The 19,166-nt window shown below is 40.7% G+C and overlaps 2 protein-coding genes and 1 long non-coding RNA gene across 7 annotated transcripts in view; 2 read left to right on the top strand and 1 right to left on the bottom strand.

Annotated features, from left to right (window-relative positions):
- LOC149447611 (transmembrane protease serine 11D-like) overlaps nt 1-8,840 on the top strand; it is a 69,971-nt gene extending 61,131 nt beyond the window's left edge. Inside the window, exons 9-11 of the mRNA XM_089652296.1 lie at nt 984-1,243; nt 1,357-1,502; nt 7,208-8,840. Coding sequence (XP_089508422.1) covers nt 984-1,243; nt 1,357-1,502; nt 7,208-7,369 — 568 coding nt within the window. The 3' untranslated portion in view covers nt 7,370-8,840. The remainder of the gene's footprint in view (nt 1-983; nt 1,244-1,356; nt 1,503-7,207) is intronic.
- Nucleotides 3,780-19,018, bottom strand: LOC149447610 (uncharacterized). The gene is made up of 2 exons (XR_016305843.1): nt 18,865-19,018; nt 3,780-4,575 (listed from the first exon to the last, which is right to left on the bottom strand). It is a non-coding gene; the product is annotated as an uncharacterized LOC149447610 (long non-coding RNA).
- Nucleotides 18,830-19,166, top strand: part of CDKL2 (cyclin dependent kinase like 2) — a 69,524-nt gene continuing 69,187 nt past the window's right edge. Inside the window, exon 1 of one of the 5 annotated variants that reach the window (XM_089652292.1) lies at nt 18,830-18,949. The gene's annotated coding sequence lies outside the window, so the exon portion shown is untranslated. Of the gene's footprint in view, nt 18,950-18,990; nt 19,138-19,166 lie in introns of those variants that run through there. The other 4 variants (XM_089652291.1, XM_089652290.1, XM_089652293.1 and 1 more) reach the window with 4 other exon arrangements.

The raw sequence follows: 19,166 nt of genomic DNA, 5'->3' as shown, positions 1-19,166 counted from the left end.
AAATTCGATTCGTGCATCCGAAGTTTGCTAATCTTCGGATTCGTCGCGAATAGAATTTTTCCAAATCTTCGGAACGAATTCCACTTCGTCATGTTCGATTCGCTCATCTCTATAGTCTATGCAAGTTGCGCCTGAAATCGCAAAAAAATAGTGCAGAAACCTTTATTTTTCAAATCAGTATAGCACCAATTTGAATGGTTTCATTGCCAATAATTGGGTACAACTTGTCATGCGATTTGGAACTGGGCTTGTGAAGCAGGGCTTACAAGCAATAAGGGACAGAATACTGACCCTGGACACACTGCCTGTGTCCAAGGCTGCGCATCCGTGTTGTTGGAAACACTGATTTTGGTATATAGATATAAGGGATTAACATAGCAATGTTGGCACAGGGCACCCTTGATAGACACTCCGTGTAAACTATTTTACAGCAAAAGTGTTCTGCTCATTGGACAAGATGAATTACCAAATTCCCCCTCAAATTTCTAGTGTTATGATTGTCCAAAACAATGTGAAGAGGACAACGAAGTGAAAAATATAATCTACTGCACAGTATACATAGTACACAGGTTTTGGGTATGTGGTGTACAGCACAACATCCATTAATTGCGCTCAATTGGTGGTTGGTGGAGAAGTGTGCCATTAGTTGTGGTCATTGGAGGTCTGTGTAGAACTGCCCCCTGTGTCAGTGGTTACCAACCTGGTGTGTACATGAGCCAAATAGAAGTACAAGAATAAAGTGACTGAAGAACGGGCCCATAGTTGCCACCTTGCATAGGGCCCCATTTGGCTCTAAACCTACTCAGATTACATGTACCATACTGAGACGAGAAACTCTTCCAATAATCAGAAATATTGGTTTCTAATGATTAAGGTTGTTAGCCTTTATTTGTTATTAGTTGTAATAGTTATAACATCAGCATAATAATAGCATATCTCAGAATATCTTTAAAATAGATAATGAAAAACATATTTTTCCACAGGAACAAAGATGTGAATGCATGGACTGTCATTTTAGGAACAAATCAATTAACCTCTGGATCTGGATTAAGCATCAGAGCTATAGTTGTCCATGAGAACTACAACAATGGAATAGTATATAATGATATCGCTTTGGTAGAATTGTCAACTCCAGTGATTTTTACTCAGTACATCCGGCCTGTGTGTCTGGCAGATACTCTGACTGCTGTTCCTGACAATTCTTCCTGTTATGTCACTGGATGGGGAACACTGACAGATGGAGGTTGGTACCACTAAAATATCTCATAAGCGCCTTATCTATCACTTATTTCCTATCAATACTAAGTAAGATATTTGCAGGGATAACATTAATGTGTTTCTTATTTCTTTTTAAAGGACAAAGCTTGTCCCCTATTCTGCAACAAGCTCAACTGATGATAATAAGTACAAGTTTATGCAGCAGTGCTGAGATGTATGGAGCCCTAATAAAACCATCGATGATATGTGCTGGATATGTTGAAGGGAAAGTTGACTCTTGTCAGGTGAGTTTGTGGGCAGTGGTGGTGAGTGTTCCTTGAGACTGTAAGCCCACCAGGTTCTTGGGCTACACTAGGCAGTGCGGGCAGGGCATACTGTGCCCATGTAGTAGGGGTACCTTTGCCAGAGAGCGTGCTCATCAATGCCTGAGACCAGCCAGGAGCTGCGGTCATTTGAGCAGTCTAATATTAAGGCAGTCTCCTGACGTAGAGATAAACTGACACTGAATGTAGTATGAAGCCAAGTTCCTTTATAAGTGTTGACCAAAGGCTCTACATCCAGTTCTTTACTTGTGTTGTGTTTGGAGTAGTGGGCTGAATCGCACTACCTCCACCAAGCAGCATACCTCTAATACCCCACTCCCAGTAACAGAACTAAACCCCACCGGACACTTAACGTGGGCTTCATACATGTCCTGCCTTAATTCTTCATCTTTCGTACCACATAGGCTGAGGACCTCTGTAATGCTGGTCCTCTCCCTGTTGCTATGGGAGAAGGATCACCAGGGAGGGAGCCCAATTAGCTAACCCCTGGCTACCGAAGTATGCCTCACATTCCCCAGGTACCTCAGCTGGATGCCTTGTGTCTTTGGTGAGGACTTAGTTACCCTTACTAACCACCTTCCTCTTACTTGGTACATTCACTTGACACAGTAGTGTAATGTACTTCATACCCTTCTACTGCTTTTACAGGTCCAAAGTAGTTTAACATATATGCCATATGACACTCATGCACCACTTTAGTATCTTCAGACCAGGCTCAACACTGTTAATAAGCTTTACTGAAAGTCTTGCATAGTAACATAATATAGTGTAAACAAAGTTCAGAGCATCCTAACCCTCAATAAGTGTTTGTTTTAGTGGCAGCCCAGGCATACCTTTGAGAGTAGAACGTCCATCAACTGGTGGAAGTCTATGCTTGGCAGTTCTGTCTCTTGTGGAGCTATAAGGCACAGCAACCCCACAGCAACTGCCCCTGTAAACTCCTCTCCCTACAGGCAAGTGATTGCTGGCTGCAAAGGGTTACAGCTTCCTCTCTGTGCCTCTTGCTATTTCGCATGGGGCAGGACTCACCTGGGTAAAGCCCTACCCCTTTTTATATAATAAAGAGGGGAGGAGGGCTAGAGAGATAGCATCAACCCTTCCCTAACCTGGGCAGACTAGCTGGCTCACTAACATGATACACTCTCTTTGTAGGCAGCTGATTTCAGCCTGCCTACAGGTTTCATGCATTTTATTCAGCTGAAGATATTTTTAAAAGGAATAAAGATATGATAATCATCACCATTGCCACTATTAATTTTCTTACCCTACTGGGATTCGTGATTCAACAGCAAAGGAGGTCATTCCTGAGTTTTCCTTTCTCAACAACAAACTAAAGTTATGTCTGCACTTGACTGTCCTATTATTGTCCTCTTATTGTTAAAACATTTATCTGAAATAGTTTTACTAAGAAACACATTTTGGGGGCTTAACTAGTGGAAAATTTACAGAAAATGTCCCCCACACCTCCCAAAAACATCAGAAGCCTTGACCAAGGTCCAAGGAATATTTTTTAATATTGTTTTTGTGATTTTTTATTTTTTTGCAGTTAGGTTTTTTTTTGAGCAGCAGGGGCCATTTTTCATTGATGGTCCATTTTAAAGAATGTGTTACAGAAAGATTTCTTATTCCTGATGTGCTTTTGTTTTACCATGTGCTTGAGTTATAAAGTATTCTGTTCTGTTTGTATTTTTTCCTTTGCATAAAATACCTGGTGATCCAAAAAGTTCAACTTTGGTTTCATCAGACCATAACACATTTTCCCACATGCTTTTGGGAGACTTCAGACGTGTTTTTGCAAAATTTAGCCAGGCTTGGATGTTTTTCTTGGTAAGAAAAGGCTTCCATCTTGCCACTCTACCGCATAGCCCAGACATATGAAGAATACAAGAGATTGTTGTCATATGTACCACACAGCCAGTACTTGCCAGATATTCCCGCAGCTCCTTTAATGTTGATGTTGGCCTCTTAGCAGCCTCCTAGACCAGTTTTCTTCTCGTCTTTTCATCAATTTTGGAGGGACGTCCAGTTCTTGGTAATGTCACTGTTGCGCCATATTTTCCCCACTTGATGATGACTGTCTTGGCTGTGTTCCATGGTATATCTAATGCCTTGGAAATTCTTTTGTACCCTTCTCCTGACTGATACCTTTTAACAATGAGATCCCTCTGAAACTTTGAAGCTCTCTGTGGACCATGGCTTTTGCTGTAGGATGCAACTAAGAAAATATCAGGAAAGACCTACTAGAACACCTGAACTTTATTTAGTATATATAAACTATTATTCCTGCGCCAACAGATTCCCACAGGTTCTATACTGCTGCTGTGCACTGTGCAAAAAACACAAACCACAATAAATAATGAATAAACCAGCGCAAACATAGACCTCTACACACCATCAATACATAAAGTGCATCATAAAAAATATAAATAAAATTAATAATTAATAATATAAAAAATCAATACAAATTAATAATGAAAGTCCACAGAAATCACCAAAAAAAATTTTTTGTCCGTGAAATATATATATATATATCAAGTGAAAAATTATCAAGTGAAAAAATATCAAGTGAAAAAAATCTCAAATTAAAAAATCAAGTGACTTTCTTCTTTCCCAAAGACTCTTCAAATACACCAAAGAAACTTTCACCTTCCACCCGTGGACCAACATCAAATACACTCACCAGATTTAGGTGAATGGGACACTTTTTAGGAGTTTAAGGGATCCTAATACCCTCTTTGCTTTTCACTCTAAAGGGATCTTCCACGATACAAATAGGCTCCACCGTTAAACCAGGGAGAAAAAAACATACATAGTGTAATATTGCCACTTAAAGTCGTTATTCAAGCTTGAGAACGCCCTGAGGGAGGGGCGAAACGCGTTGACGCATTTCCGGTCTATACCCCGTACGTCTGACGTCACTTCCGGTGAGTGGAACGCATGCCGAGCGGTGCGTTCCAGTGGCCATTTTCTGGGATCTGTGGAAAGTCTCTCTCTGTATAGCTGCTGCTGTATCCTGAGCTGGGATGTGAGAGTCCTGAGGAGGCAAAAACAGTGTTCATTACTGGTCTGGAAGATGCTGGTTTTAAATAAACATGCCTTTTGAAAGAGAATTAAATGTGAGTGGTAATAATCCTTAGTTTGAATAACGACTTTAAGTGGCAATATTACCCTATGTAAGTTTTTTTCTCCCTGGTTGAACGGTGGAGCCTATTTGTATCGTGGAAGATCCTTTTAGAGTGAAAAGCAAAGAGGGTATTAGGATCCCTTAAATTCCTAAAAAGTGTCCCATTCACCTAAATCTGGTGAGTGTATTTGATGTTGGTTCACGGGTGGAAGGTGAAAGTTTCTTTGGTGTATTTGAAGAGTCTTTGGGAAAGAAGAAAGTCACTTGATTTTTTAATTTGAGATTTTTTTCACTTGATATTTTTTCACTTGATAATTTTTCACTTGATATATACAGTGGGGATCGAAAGTTTGGGCACCCCAGCTAAAAATTTGTATTAATGTGCATAAAGAAGCCAAGGAAAGATGGAAAAATCTCCAAAAGGCATCAAATTACAGATTAGACATTCTTATAATATGTCAACAAAAGTTAGATTTTATTTCCATCATTTACACTTTCAAAATAACAGAAAACAAAAAAATGGCGTCTGCAAAAGTTTGGGCACCCTGCAGAGTTAATATCTTGTACTGCCCCCTTTGGCAAGTATCACAGCTTGTAAACACTTTTTGTAGCCAGCCAAGAGTCTTTCAATTCTTGTTTGAGGTATCTTTGCCCATTCTACCTTACAAAAGTCTTCCAGTTCTTTGAGATTTCTGGGCTGTCTGTCACGCACTGCTCTTTTAAGGTCTATCCATAGATTTTCAATTATGTTGAGGTCAGGAGATTGTGAAGGCCATGGCAAAACCTTCAGTTTACGCCTCTTGATGTAATCCCCCGTGGATTTTGAGGTGTGTTTAGGATCATTATCCATTTGTAGAAGCCATCCTCTCTTTAACTTCAGCTTTTTCACAGATGGCATCAAGGTACCATCCAAAATTTGCTGAAATTTTATTGAATCCATTTTTCCTTCTACTCGTGAGATGTTCCCTGTGCCACTGGCTGCAACACAACCCCAAAGCATGATTGATCCAACCCCATGCTTAACAGTTGGACAGAGGTTCTTTTCATTAAATTCTGTGCCCCTTCTTCTCCAAACGTACCTTTGCTCATTCCGGCCAAAAAGTTCACTTTTATCCTCATCGGTCCACAGAACTTGTTTCCAAAATGCATCAGGCTTGTCTATATGTTCATTTGCAAAGTTCAAACGATGATTTTTGTGGTGAGGACGTAGAAGAGGTTTTCTTCTGATGACTCTTCCATGAAGACCATATTTGTACAAGTATCTCTTTATAGTGGAATAAGATCAGATCTTTCTGGAGGGATCGTGCAGTCAAACGTGGGTTTTGAATTGTTTTTCTCACAATCCTGCGAGCTGTTCTGTCTGATATTTTTCTTGGTCTTCCAGATCTTGCTTTAACTTCCACTGTTCGTGATGACTGCCATTTCTTAATTACATTCCGAACAGAGGATATTGACATCTGAAAACGCTTTGCTATCTTCTTATAGCCTTCTCCAGCTTTGTGAGCGTCAACTATTTTCAGTTTCAGTTTTCTAGACAACTGCTTAGAAGAACCCATGGTGCTGATTGTTGGGGCAAGGTCAGATGAGTCTGGGCATTTAAAACCTTTGAGATTGACATCACCTGGTCTTCCCAGACGATAATTGAGAACAATCCATGACACTGGCAGGTCTCAGCTTTGCAAAGGGGGCAGTGCATGCTATAAATTCTGCAGGGTGCCCAAACTTTTGCAGACGCCATTTTTTTGTTTTCTGTTATTTTGAAAGTGTAAATGATGGAAATAAAATCTAACTTTTGTTGACATATTATAAGAATGTCTAATCTGTAATTTGATGCCTTTTGGAGATTTTTCCATCTTTCCTTGGCTTCTTTATGCACATTAATACAAATTTTTAGCTGGGGTGCCCAAACTTTCGATCCCCACTGTATATATATATATATCACGCACAAAAAAATTTTTTTGTTGATTTCTGTGGACTTTCATTATTAATTTGTATTGATTTTCATTATTATTAATTATTAATTTTATTTATATTTTTTATGATGCACTTTATGTATTGATGGTGTGTAGAGGTCTATGTTTGCGCTGGTTTATTCATTATTTATTGAACTTTATTTAGGTTTAATCAGAGGCACTTTAATTGATGGCAGGTGTGTGCTGACTCCTGTTTAACATGATAGTGAATTTGATTGCTTAATTCTGAACACAGCTACATCCCCAGTTATAAGAGGGTGTGCACACTTATGCAACCACATTATTATGACATTTTAACAGGGGTGTGTAGACTTTTTTTATATCCACTGCTCATACCAAAGTCACATTACTTATCCCCACTAAAAACACTTTGGTTGAATGTAAATGAAGCTCTTAATAAGAGTCACTGACTGGATTGTTTAACATGGACACCTGTCATGTGTTTGTAGATAATGGATTTCATTTGTATTGCCTGGGTTTTGTATAAAATGCCTTTAGCACTTTCCACTTTGAAACTTTGAAGCATAACAAGCACTAACGCATTTTACTGTTTTGTTTTCTGAATGCAGGGAGACTCCGGAGGCCCCCTTGTGGCACTACAGTCTAATAACAGGTGGTCCCTCATTGGAATTGTAAGCTTTGGACACGGCTGCGCCATAGCAAACAAACCAGGTGTTTACACCAGGATCACATATTTCCGCAACTGGATTACACAGAAATCTGGGATTTAAATCTTACCACTTCTAGCAGGATGAAATCATGTACAGGATTTAAAGAGAACTTATTTCCTTATATGCATGCCAAACATAACATTTTGGGGTTTATTTACTAAGGCTGGAGAGTGCAAAATCAGGCTCACTTCTGCATAGAAACCAATCAGCTTCCAGGTTTCATTGCCAAAGCTTAACTGAACAAGCTGAGGTTAAGAGCTGATTGGTTTCTATGCAGAAGTGAGCCTGATTTTGCACTCTCCAGCTTTAGTAAATAAACCCCTGTGTGTCATCAAGGTTACAGGAGTGACCAAGGAATTAAAGTTGAGTACTCCGGACATGACATTTGGATACTGAACTGTTTCAACAAAGAATAGTCAATGAAGTCAATCCATATTTCAGTTTGACTTGTGTTTTACCGTACCTAGCACCAGTGGCTCTGTCATTTTATGCACTGGTATTCTCAGCTTACATTATTTAATTTAGACTCCTCCTGCATTACATATGCACCTTTAAACTTTTGCTATAAAAAGACATTTTAATTTTTGTCAACCATTTCATTTCTTACAAATAATGCATTTCATGTTGTACATGCAAAATGTTTTTTTATGAATATACTTTGTGGTATAAGAAAAGGAATCAACTAGTAAATGTCTCTAGTTGTGTAAGAGGTCTCAGTGGAAGTATTCAGTGTAAGAGAAGGCAGGAGACCCTGTCTTTTTTTCTGCATTATGATTTCATTGCACTAAGATATTGATATCATCAATTGATTATTAGGGTACCACTGGGCCTGCAGTAGCATCTGGATAACTAATCAGGTAGCTCGTAAAATATACAAATAAATGATTTGATTGCAAATTGCAATCAGGTATCTCAGTGTTTCTCAACCTTTTTTCAGTCAAGGCACCTTTAAAATTATGAACAGCCTTGAGGCACCCTTTAAAATTATAGACAGTCTTGAGGCACCCCATTGTAAAATGTGAAAAACTATTCTAATAGTTTATATAACACAGCAACATCCACACATGTAGGACACTCAACATTAGAGGTGATTTATTCTTCCAAAACAAATACACTTTTGCAGATTGGTGCTGACTAGTATTCCAATGTTTCTCTTCTCCCTCAGTTTTTCTTCATCACTGAGCTAATGTGACCCCAGCACCGATGGAGAGGGGCAGGAGAGGGTCAAAGTAGCAGCTGACATTCTCCTTATCAACTGATGTAATTGTCAGGATGCTGTTGGCTAGAAGGTCTTAATGGTGCACAATGAAAACCTGTGGCTTTGTGTAACTAAAAGGCAGGCTTGTTCCAGCTACTGAACGTTTTGGGCAATTTTTAGGCATTTTGCCAAGGCACCCCTGAAGAAACCTCAAGGCACCCCAGGGTGCCTGGGCAGCCTGGTTGAGAAAGGCTGAGGTATCTCATACTGTGGATATTTATTTTGAGTTTGTAAAATGTGTATGTTTACAAAAATAAATTATTTGGTTACAAATCGTGATTCTGCTGTATTTGTGTTTAAACACTTATCTACTATTTCCCTGGAAATGTTTTGCAAATGTTGGCAGCTATTTATATACGAGTGTCTTCAAAAAGTTTCTGCACTGTTTTATATAAATATGTATAATAGAGGTTAAAAAAGTGTGAAAACTTTTGAAGAACCCTCGTATATACAAAACAGGTTATAAGTTGTGGCCTTTTCCAAAAGAAATACATGAGTTGCCATTGCTGACCTACTCCTAATGCTGGGTACTTGGCTGTCTCTGGCATTGATGCTTTCTTTGTTGTAGACCTGGAACAAGCACGTAGCTAATGAAGTCAAAGAAAAGTCTTTTCTTATTCACACAGATGTTCCAGGTTACTGATTCAGAAAGTACTTTAAGCTTTGGGTCATCATGAAAGCCAGGACACTAGTATGTGTTGAAGGAGCATTCAGCAATGTCAGCCTCTGTATTATATACAGTAAATGCTAGTAGCAGATGTATTTGTGGAAGGTCATGATAACACCATGAATTTTCTGACTGCCGCCTATCTATGATGTATAAGGTCTGTTGTGGTGTGTCTGCTGTTTGGCCTGTGTAGCTTCCCATAGCTCATGTATCTAAAGCAGAACTAAAGGAAAAACTTTTTTTTAAATGTTGGATAGAGTGTGGGAGGGTTATAACCCCTGTAAGGTTTATGCTTGCCATCTGTGTCCCATTGGTGAGATTTCCCTTCACTTCCTATCCCATAGCCAAAACCAGAAAGGAGAGAAAATCCCTCCAAAGTGTGGGATTCCTAAATGTCACCAGACCTAGTGTCCGCATTGGAAGATATCCCCACCATTCCTGTTCTGGGGACAACCCAAAATTTGGGATTCTCTTTTACTTTCACTTGTGATGATTATGGTAAACAGGACAAACAGCGAGGGTGAATCTCCCTAATGTTGGTACTGACAGCAATAAAAACTGACAGCGTTCTAATTCCTCTCCACTCCATCCAAAACTGAAAACATTTTTTGCCTGAAGTTATACATTAACCGGTTCCCGCCCAGCCAATAGCACAAAGGCAGCCAGCAAAACACCTCATCCCTCCGGGTGGACGCCATATGGTGTCCTTCAGGCATGCGTAGTGCGCAGGGGTGGACTGACACCTCATGGGGCCCCCCGGAATTAGGGGATCATGGGGCCCCTGTGTCCTTCCCAAACTCAAAAAAGCCTATGAAAAAGGTACCAGGGGCATCTCATGGGGCCCCCTACTGACCCCGGGCTCTCGGGCAGTGCCCGAGTTTCCAAATGGTCAGTCCGCCCCTGGTAGTGCATCTGCCCGCAGGGCCACTCTGTGGCGTGATCTGTCACTGCCCGTGTACCTCGGACACGGCCAATTACAGATCTGTGTAGCGGCCCCGTTTCCAGTACTATGTGACCTGCTGTGAACAATCACAGCAGGTCACATGACAGTTGTATACAACGGATGGCTTCCTTTCATGCCATTAATTGTATACTAGTGTGTCTAGCTGTGAATGGTCACAGCGATCGCATGCACAAGCTGGGCCAATCACAGCCCAGCTGTCTCAAGTGATTAGCCGTGGCCAAATCACAGCTAAGCACAAAAAAAACCCCCTGAATGAATCGATGTCATTCAGGTAAATGCTTGCTTATAGCAAAGTAATTCTTTGCTATAAACAAATTGTGTAAAAAAAAAAAAATACTGATCACTTCCCCAAAGTAGTACAATGTTACTATGGTAACATTATACTACTTTGGTCATAGTGAAATATGAAAAAAAATCTTAAAAAAAGAGAAAAAAATTTAATAAAAAATAAAAAAAAATTAAAAAAATTATATTTCGTTTTTTGTACTCTCACCAGTCAGTGTCCCTGATCACCGCCATGCCAGTTATATGATGACGTTGTACTGGTGACAGATTGTAAAAAAAAAAATTGTGAAAATATTTTTTTTTAATTTTATTCATTTTCCGAAAAATTATGGCAAAAAAATTACAACTTCAAAAAACTCACCATGCCGCTTACGAAATACGTCGGACTGTCTACTTGGCAAAAAGGGGTAATTTGGGGGATATCTGTACTGTGCTGACATTCTTAGATCTCAAGAAATTAGATTGGCCGTCAGTACTTCAGGATTGATCAATATCCAGATCTATCCCATAGTTTGTGAACTCTATAACTTTCCTACAAACTAAATAACACATCCTAATTTGGGTTATTTTCACCAAAGACATGTAGCAGAATACATCTTGGCCTAATTTATGAAGAACAATTATTTATTTGCAAACTTTTATAACAGAAACAAAGAAAAACGTGTTTTTTCAAAATTTTTGGTCTTTTTTTGTTAATTTAGCAAACAATAAAAACCCCAGCGATGATTAAATACCACCAAAAGAAAGCTCTAGTTGTGTGAAGAAAATTATAAAATGTTAGTTTGGGTACAGTGTTGTATGACCGCGCAATTGTCATTCAAAGTGTGAGAGCGCTGAAACCTGAAAAATGGCCTAGGCAGGAAGGGGGTAAATGTGCCCGGTATGGAAGCGGTTAAGTGGGAGGGGGTTGGGCCAGTGGGTGGTTGGCGATTGGTGATGGAAGTGAGTAGGACCACTTAGTAAATCAATCCCCCTTCCTCTTTTTTTACTGCTCATTATTAAGGTATTGCAGTAAGGATCAGTGCTGCCCTTCAAAAACGTCTTTTCCCCCATACAAGTCTATAGGTTGCAAATGCAGCTTGAAGCCAGTCAAAGGCAGGTCAGAAGGAGGAGGTCAAGTGCAAAGGCAGGTCAGAAGGAGGACCATTGCTGGTCAAGTGCACCTGTCAATGAATGCTGATTGGTCTCATAAGAGTCTCAAACTGATAGAAGCATGTTCATTGTCATGTTCATTGTTCTGCTCCCAGAACACAGCACTGCTTACTGAATGCACCTAATGCAACTACAGAACATTGCAGCTCACACAGCAGCCACACCAATGTAGCCAAAATTAACTATTTAACCACTTTATTAAGTGTTCTTGCATGGCAAGACCACTTACTGTTATCTCACATATATATTCTTATTATTATAGCCAAATTTACCACCCTAACTCCTCCCACAGTTTTTACACTACATAGACAGTAATATACCGAAACGTGCGGATTGTTCCCGATTGGTGTGCTATTACTTTGTGGAACGTTTCGCCCAATGGTTCATGAAATATCAGCGTTTTTGTGGTGAAATTGGTCCCATAGCAATGATTGGCGGAATGTTCAAAACTAGAGTGTGAGCTGACAAAAGCTAGAGTGTGAGCTGAAAAATCAGGACATGATTTCTAAACTGCCATTACTCCCTCATTTTCAAGCCCACCTACACAAATCGTATATCGTATAAACGTTCAGCTATCCCTGCTGCCACTAAAAATGTCCACGGCTAAGCCATAGTCCTGATAGTTTTCACAATATGATCATTTGTTTGCAACTCACGCCGCCCATTGACATTCATTGAAACTCCACTCTAGCCACCTCAAATTTGAAGGGCAATTTCTAAACTGCGACTGTGCCTTCATTTTTAATATTTCAGAGACATACTATGCATCAAAATGTAGGTCTGGGTCTTGTGATTCTCACAATATAAAGCTCTTTGGCATAGAATTTATAATTTTTAAAATACAACCGTTTGAAGATGGCAACCACCAGTGAAGTGAGCAAGTAGGAGCAGTTTGTTTTTAACCGCTCTTCTCTGCCCTTGCTGTAGAGTGAGTTGCCATAGGAACCTAGGTGTGTGAGCAGCCAGCAGAGTGACAAAAGCTAGAGTGTGAGCTGAAAAATAAAAGTTGAAATGCATTTCTCACACAGCTTGCCATGTGCACTTTTTAAATTTGATCAATCAATTGGTTAGTGTAATGTTTACTATCTTTACTCACTCCACACAGTTACTCTGCCCACTCCACACAGTTACTCTGCCCACTCCATAAAGTTACTCTGCCCAGTCCAACCTTTTCACAGTTACTCCAGCCACTGCAACCACACAACAGTTACTCAAGCCACTCCACCCAGGTACTCCGCCCACTCCAGTTGTAGACTACTGGTGGATGCAAGAACACTTCACACAATTTCCCAGAAATTGTAGCTTTTCTAGTTATTATTATTATTCAGGACTTATATAGCGCCAACAGTTTGCTCAGCGTTTTACATTATGGAGGGAGACAGTACAGTAACAATACAGTTCAATACAAGAGGGATTAGAGGGCCCTGCTCCTTGGAGCTTACAATCTAGGAGGGAGGGAATAGTGGTACAAAAGGTAGTAACTGTGGGGGATGGAGTGGTAGGAAGAGTAGAGGATTCCAGTATTAGCTGGGGTTGGGGTAGGCTTCCCTGAAGAGATGGGTTTTCAGAGTGTGCCTAAAAGTAAGCAGGGTAGGCGATAGCCTGATAGATTGGGGTAGGGAGTTCCAGAGGATGGGTGAAGCCCTTGAGAAATCCTGGAGATTAGCATGGGAGGAGGAGAAAAGTCCAGACACTTTCACCCCTTTCTAGTCCAGGCCAATTTTCAGCTTTCAGTGCTATATCACACTGTAGCAGAGGAAATGAATCCTATCTGTGCCTGCTGTAACCTGCTTACCATAGGAGTTTAAGTGCACCAACGAAAGTGGCTAGCTGAAGACCCCAAGATTCATCCTGTTACCAAGAGACTGAAGTTACTGGTGCCATACGGGCACGCGCATGCGTATTCAGGCCTCTATATTGCATGGTGTGTGGGGGAATAGCTTTACCTTGGAAAGTAGCTATTAAGCATCAGTTGGGCACAGTATTTGCCTATTGGGCTTGTGGTGTCAGGGGTTAGAAAGGAGAAATCTGACACAAGAGAGAGTCACTCTTCTGCTCTCCTCCTGCTTGGACATCATAGAGCCAAATTTATGTAAAGGGGTTTAGACCCACTTTAAGGTTGCCATTTAAGTGTTTGCCTCTGCTCTTGGGGTTATTCACAGTTGGAATCCCCTGAAAGCAGCCTGAGTGTAAAAGTGAGTTATATTGCTTTCAGTCACAGTATTTGCTGTTCTCTTGATTCACCTAACGTATACCTGTTGTTAATGTTTATTACTTCCTATAGAGGTCTTACAGTAAAGCTGATCTCTGTGTTTTATTATAAAGTGTGTGCTTTTCATTGATCCTTGCACTTACACTATTGCCAGGTGTGTCAGTTGGGGCTGACTGACCATTTGGAAACTCGGGCACTGCCCGAGGGCCTGAGGTCAGTAGGGGGCCCCATGAGATGCCCCTGGTAGCTTTTTCATAGTTTGGGCAAGGACACAGGGGCCCCATGATCCCCTAATGCCCGGGGGCCCCATGAGTTGTCAGTCCGCCCCTGGCTGAGACAGTTCTTGGGGTTGGGAGGCAGAGTGGTGGAGTGAACAAACTTAAGCAGCCCCTTCGGGGGTATCACTACAACACTTTGAATGACAATTATGCAGTCATGCAACTCTGTACCCATATTAATTTTTTAGAATCTTTTTGAGACAGATAAAACTTTATTTTGGTGGTATTTATTCACCGCTGGGATTTTTATTTTTTTGCCATATAAATGAAAAAGTCCAAACATTTTGAAAAGAAAAGCGTTTTTCTTATAAACCTTTGCAAATAAATAAATCTTGGCCAAAATGTATTCATCTATCTTTTTAGTAAAAAAAAATAACCCAAATTAGTTTATAACCAAAAATTATAATTTTTGTTAACATACTGTCACCCTAGCAGTACAGTGTCACCATGGTGATACTGTACTTCTTGTGGGGGGTGGTGAAGATTTTTTTTTTAGTTCACACTGATTGCTTTTACACCCATAAAGGCTGTAAAAGCAAGCATTTCTCCTTCTCTCTGGCTGCATTCTTGCAGCCATTGAGAAATACTTTGAGAGCTGTGATTGGTCACAGCTTGTCACATGGTACAAGGCTGTTGTTAATAGCCTTGTACCATGTGATCTCTGTGATCATTCACAGATTTCACTATTAGTAAGCAATGATGTCAGCAAGTGACATCTTGCTTACTACTATTCATGTGATTACTGATTGGCCAATCAGTGATCACATGATCGGGACCTCACACAGAGGTCCCGTACAGCGATCAGTGTTCCACTGGACACAGTGGGCACTGGATTGCGGTGCCACGCGCTTCCAGGGAGCGAACACAGGCAGTTAATGCGGAGGCCATTTATAAACGGCCACCCGCTCCTGCACTGCTCCCTTTCAGCCATTTATGTAAATGGGCCAGACAGGAAGTGGTTAAAGAGTAACTCCACTTTTGTTGAGAAATAAACATTCCCCTCTGGGTTATCTATGTACATTGCAGCATATCCCATGGTATTTTATACCTGCAAACATTGATTCCCATAGCACCTTGTTGTCTACAAGTAGTGATTCCTACACTGACTACATCTCCTGAAACTCCTCCTATCATCACTTCTGTATTTCAGAAGGCAGGCTCTGTGAAATGTGTGACACAGCAGTGCCTACTCATAGGGCATAGTGAAAATGTGACAAAGAATTAAAGGAATTGAATGCGTGGGGATCTTCCCAAAGTAAAATAACAAACTTCAAGATCATTCAGATAAAAGGAGTTGACTGGAAAGAATTGAAATCCAGTTTAGAAATGTATGTATAAGATTTTTAATTTTGATCATAGATTAAACATAGATTAATACAAAGGTCTGATAAATAAACCAAGAGTGAGAATTTTGGACATGGACAAATGTATAATGTACCAATGCGATAGTGCTTCATAGGAAGTCAAGTCTAGGGGCGGAGCCTATTGACATCATTGCAGGCTTTTTACGGAGCAGGAGTTTTGAATTGCAAATCGCTATGTTACTGCTTCTATCATGTGAATGACTCTCTGGAATTATTTTATGTGGAATTAAAACAGTATTACTATATGGGAGATGTCCTCTGTTCTTTCTATATGTGGAGTTCAGCTGAGAAGAGTCCCCTTTAAACTGTCATTGAAGGGGTGCCTGTCATCAGCTCTCTGCTGCCATCTAGAGCATCTATTTGGAATTACCATGCTTGGTTGACCTGTATTAATTTATGGGTCCATGGTAGGAGGTGAGCGGTCATCCATATATATTTTTAGGTGGAGGAACACTAAGTCAAGGTGGAGCACTGTGTTTTTCAAATAGACTTTATTTATCCGGAGCACATCATAGTGATTCTTCACCATTCAAGCACCTTATTTGATTTTCACCATTCAAGCATTTTATATTTTTATTTCATATTTTGATTTAACTATCACGTTTGAATCTGTTTATGGACTATTATGTTTATATGAGTTAGTGCAACACTATTTATGTATGTTTTAGTGGGAGCCAATGGCTTCCCCTTGCTGTCTCAGCCAATGAGGAAGCAGAGACCTGGGACAGCCGAGGTTGTTGTTCACACCAATGGATAGTGATGGGGCTCAGGTAAGGATTTGGGGGGGGGGGGCTGGGAGCACTGCTGCAGAGAGAAGGTTTTTTTTACCTTCATGCATTGAATGCATGAAGGTACACAACCTTCAGCCTTTACACCCACTTTAATTGTTTCTCCATCCTTTAAGAGAAGCCTTGGTGATTGGTCATTCATATTTATATCAATGTAAATAGAGAGCTTCCTCTGACTGGCCAAGGTGAAGAGACGGGCAGATGATATCAAAACTCTATTTAGTTCTAGCATCAGATGGGAAGTCCCCCATACTGCTCCCAGAACACAGCACTGCTTACTGAATGCACCTGATGCTACTACAGTACATTGCAGATTACACAGCATTCACACCAATGTGGCCAAAATGAACTATTTAAAGAGAAAAAAACATTCCGCTCTGGGTGATCTATGTACATTGCAATGATTTTAACAAACTTTGTTGCAGATTCCTACCTTTTGTTATTCTAAAGAAAGAGCTGTTTGTCTGTCCATGTGCAAAGTGAATCTGTATGGGAGTGGTTTTATAATTAACAATCAGCTTCTGCACCTTAAGGGCTCCAATGAAGAAATTGGCAAAGTCTGCATCCCTTTAGATGTGACTACCCTTTGGGAGTATCTCACCAAAAAAGATATTTGTGTTGCAGGGGATGCTCAAAATCTGACTTGTATCTTAGTGCAGACTTCTGGGAAAATCAGTGAGCCAATCACACAAGCAGGAAATGACATATCTGAGGGGTGTTCTGTACACAGTCTGTGTACAGAAATCCTCCAGGTAGCCATATTGCATTACATTTTACAGAATATTACAGCGCTGCAGTTTCAAAAGGACATGTCATTTTTAAAAACATTCAATTACAGCTTGGCTTATGTCATAATTGTAAATGCTATATTACTATTAGTAATGGGGAAATGGGTTCCCCACTGACAACTGAATGGTAACATAATTTTTGGCATTGCCTGACAATTAACTTTTTTTTTCAAAAACGGTGTGGGGTCCCCCCTCCCATTCATACCAAGCCCTTTGGTTCTGGTATGGATTTTGAGGGGAACCCCCACACCTAAATTTAAAAAAAATAATAAATCCATATCAGACCCTTATCCGATCATGGTCATGAAAGGGGGGGGAGGGTGACGAGTGCCACATCTCCTGAACCATACCAGGCCACATGCTCTCAACATGGGGGGGTGCTTTGGGGCAGGGGGGCTCCTCCCAATGCACCTTGTCCCCATGTTGATGGGGAAAAGGGCCTCTTCTCCACAACCTTGGTGATTGTGGGGGTTTGCAGGCAGGGGGCTTATCAGAATCTGGAAGCCCCCTTTACAAGGGGGCCCCCAGATCCCAACCCCCCCTCCCTATGTGAATGAGTATGCAGTACATGGTACCACTACCCATTCACAAAAAAAAATGTGTAGTGTAAAAAAGACTTTGAGAAGACCTTTAATAAAACTAAGATAAAAAAAGTCCCACAAGGTAGATCTGACATCAGTCATGATGCCCACTGCCACTGATGACCTGGAAAAAGATAAAAAAAAGCTCCGTTCTCGAAGCTGACTCCCGACAGACTGACAGCTGTGCCGCAATGACAGTTCTTAAATACTGTGCTAACTTCACAAATACTGTGATGTCATCATGCACTGTGATTGGCCAAAGAATTGCACCTAACCTGTGGTGAGGTGCATTGCTTTGGCCAATCACAATGCACTGTCAGGGCGCGATGGGCGAACAGCCGGCCGAACACCGTTACCGGTTGTGTGTTCAGCAAACAAACCAACGGCCAGTGTTCGAGTTGAACTTACATTGGACTTGAACATAAAGCCCATCACTAATTATTATTATTATTTTTCTTATTCCTTATTTTTTTTCCCACAAAATTGGTGAACTAAAAGCTGGAATTCTACTTTAAAGCGGAATTAACCCTCCTACCCTTTATAAGCAAGGAAGCTGCCATCTTGGCCTTTGTTTGATCTGCAATTGCCATGCTGCTACACATGTGATCAGTTATGACAACAGCCACTTTATAACTTGACAGTTCAGCTGTTTTCAAATGCAACCTTGGCAGTCGTGCAATTCACGCAATGCCTTTAATGTAACTGTTTTGGGGAACAGATAAGATTGACGGGTTTAGCTCCATTTTAAAAGGAGAGAGGGGCGCCAGACTAAGTGCAGTATTAGCAATGGTTTAATATTAATACTGCACTTAGTCTGGCGCCCCTCTCTCCTTTTATCTTCCACTACAGAGTCCAGCTTAACTCTTAGGCTGCTGCCTCATGATGGTCCTGATTAAAAACTGAATATCTCCCTACTATTAATGGGACTTTAAAGTTTTTTCTCCAGCGCCAATAATTTTACCTTTAGCTCCATTTTAACTGCAGATAAAAGGCACTTGTCAATGAATTCTGAATGATCCCAGAAGGGTATCAAACAGATGTCAATCTGATGTCATTGACACAAGCTCAAAACCCATCAACAAAGGCATTAATTGTTCTAGCAGTCCTGAAAAGATTGCATAGATTACATTTCATTTCTAGATTTGTAAATGAGAGATGCCCTCCCCCCCACCCCCAATTCTTCCAAAGACATGATGAAGTATACTTGTGCTCTCCCACCTTTTTCTGTGCAGTGCGGTTCTCGTGATAGAACAGGCGTGGCTGTATTCTGCTTAAGATTTCTGTGATGTCATGATGTCACAAGGTATGTAGAACGTGTTTTTTCTATTGTAGGAAAAAAAAGCGAATCAGCATGTCTGGGTACATCTGCAGCTATGTGTAATACTGAAGAGACCCTGCATGTCAACCCCCCCCCCCCCCACTAGGCTGGCTGAGCACATGCCTGCAGCAGCAATGTCTGGAGAGGATGATGCCACCCTGCCATGTCTGTATGTAAGTCTTGATGCATGTCATTAACAAAC

This window comes from Staurois parvus, unplaced genomic scaffold (assembly GCF_062004578.1).
Source record: "Staurois parvus isolate SC_StPar_1 unplaced genomic scaffold, SC_StPar_1.0 ptg000679l, whole genome shotgun sequence".
NCBI classification, from domain to species: domain Eukaryota; kingdom Metazoa; phylum Chordata; class Amphibia; order Anura; family Ranidae; genus Staurois; species Staurois parvus.
The sequence above is the reverse complement of the archived record's forward strand: the minus strand, read 5'-3'. Positions and strand labels throughout refer to the sequence as shown.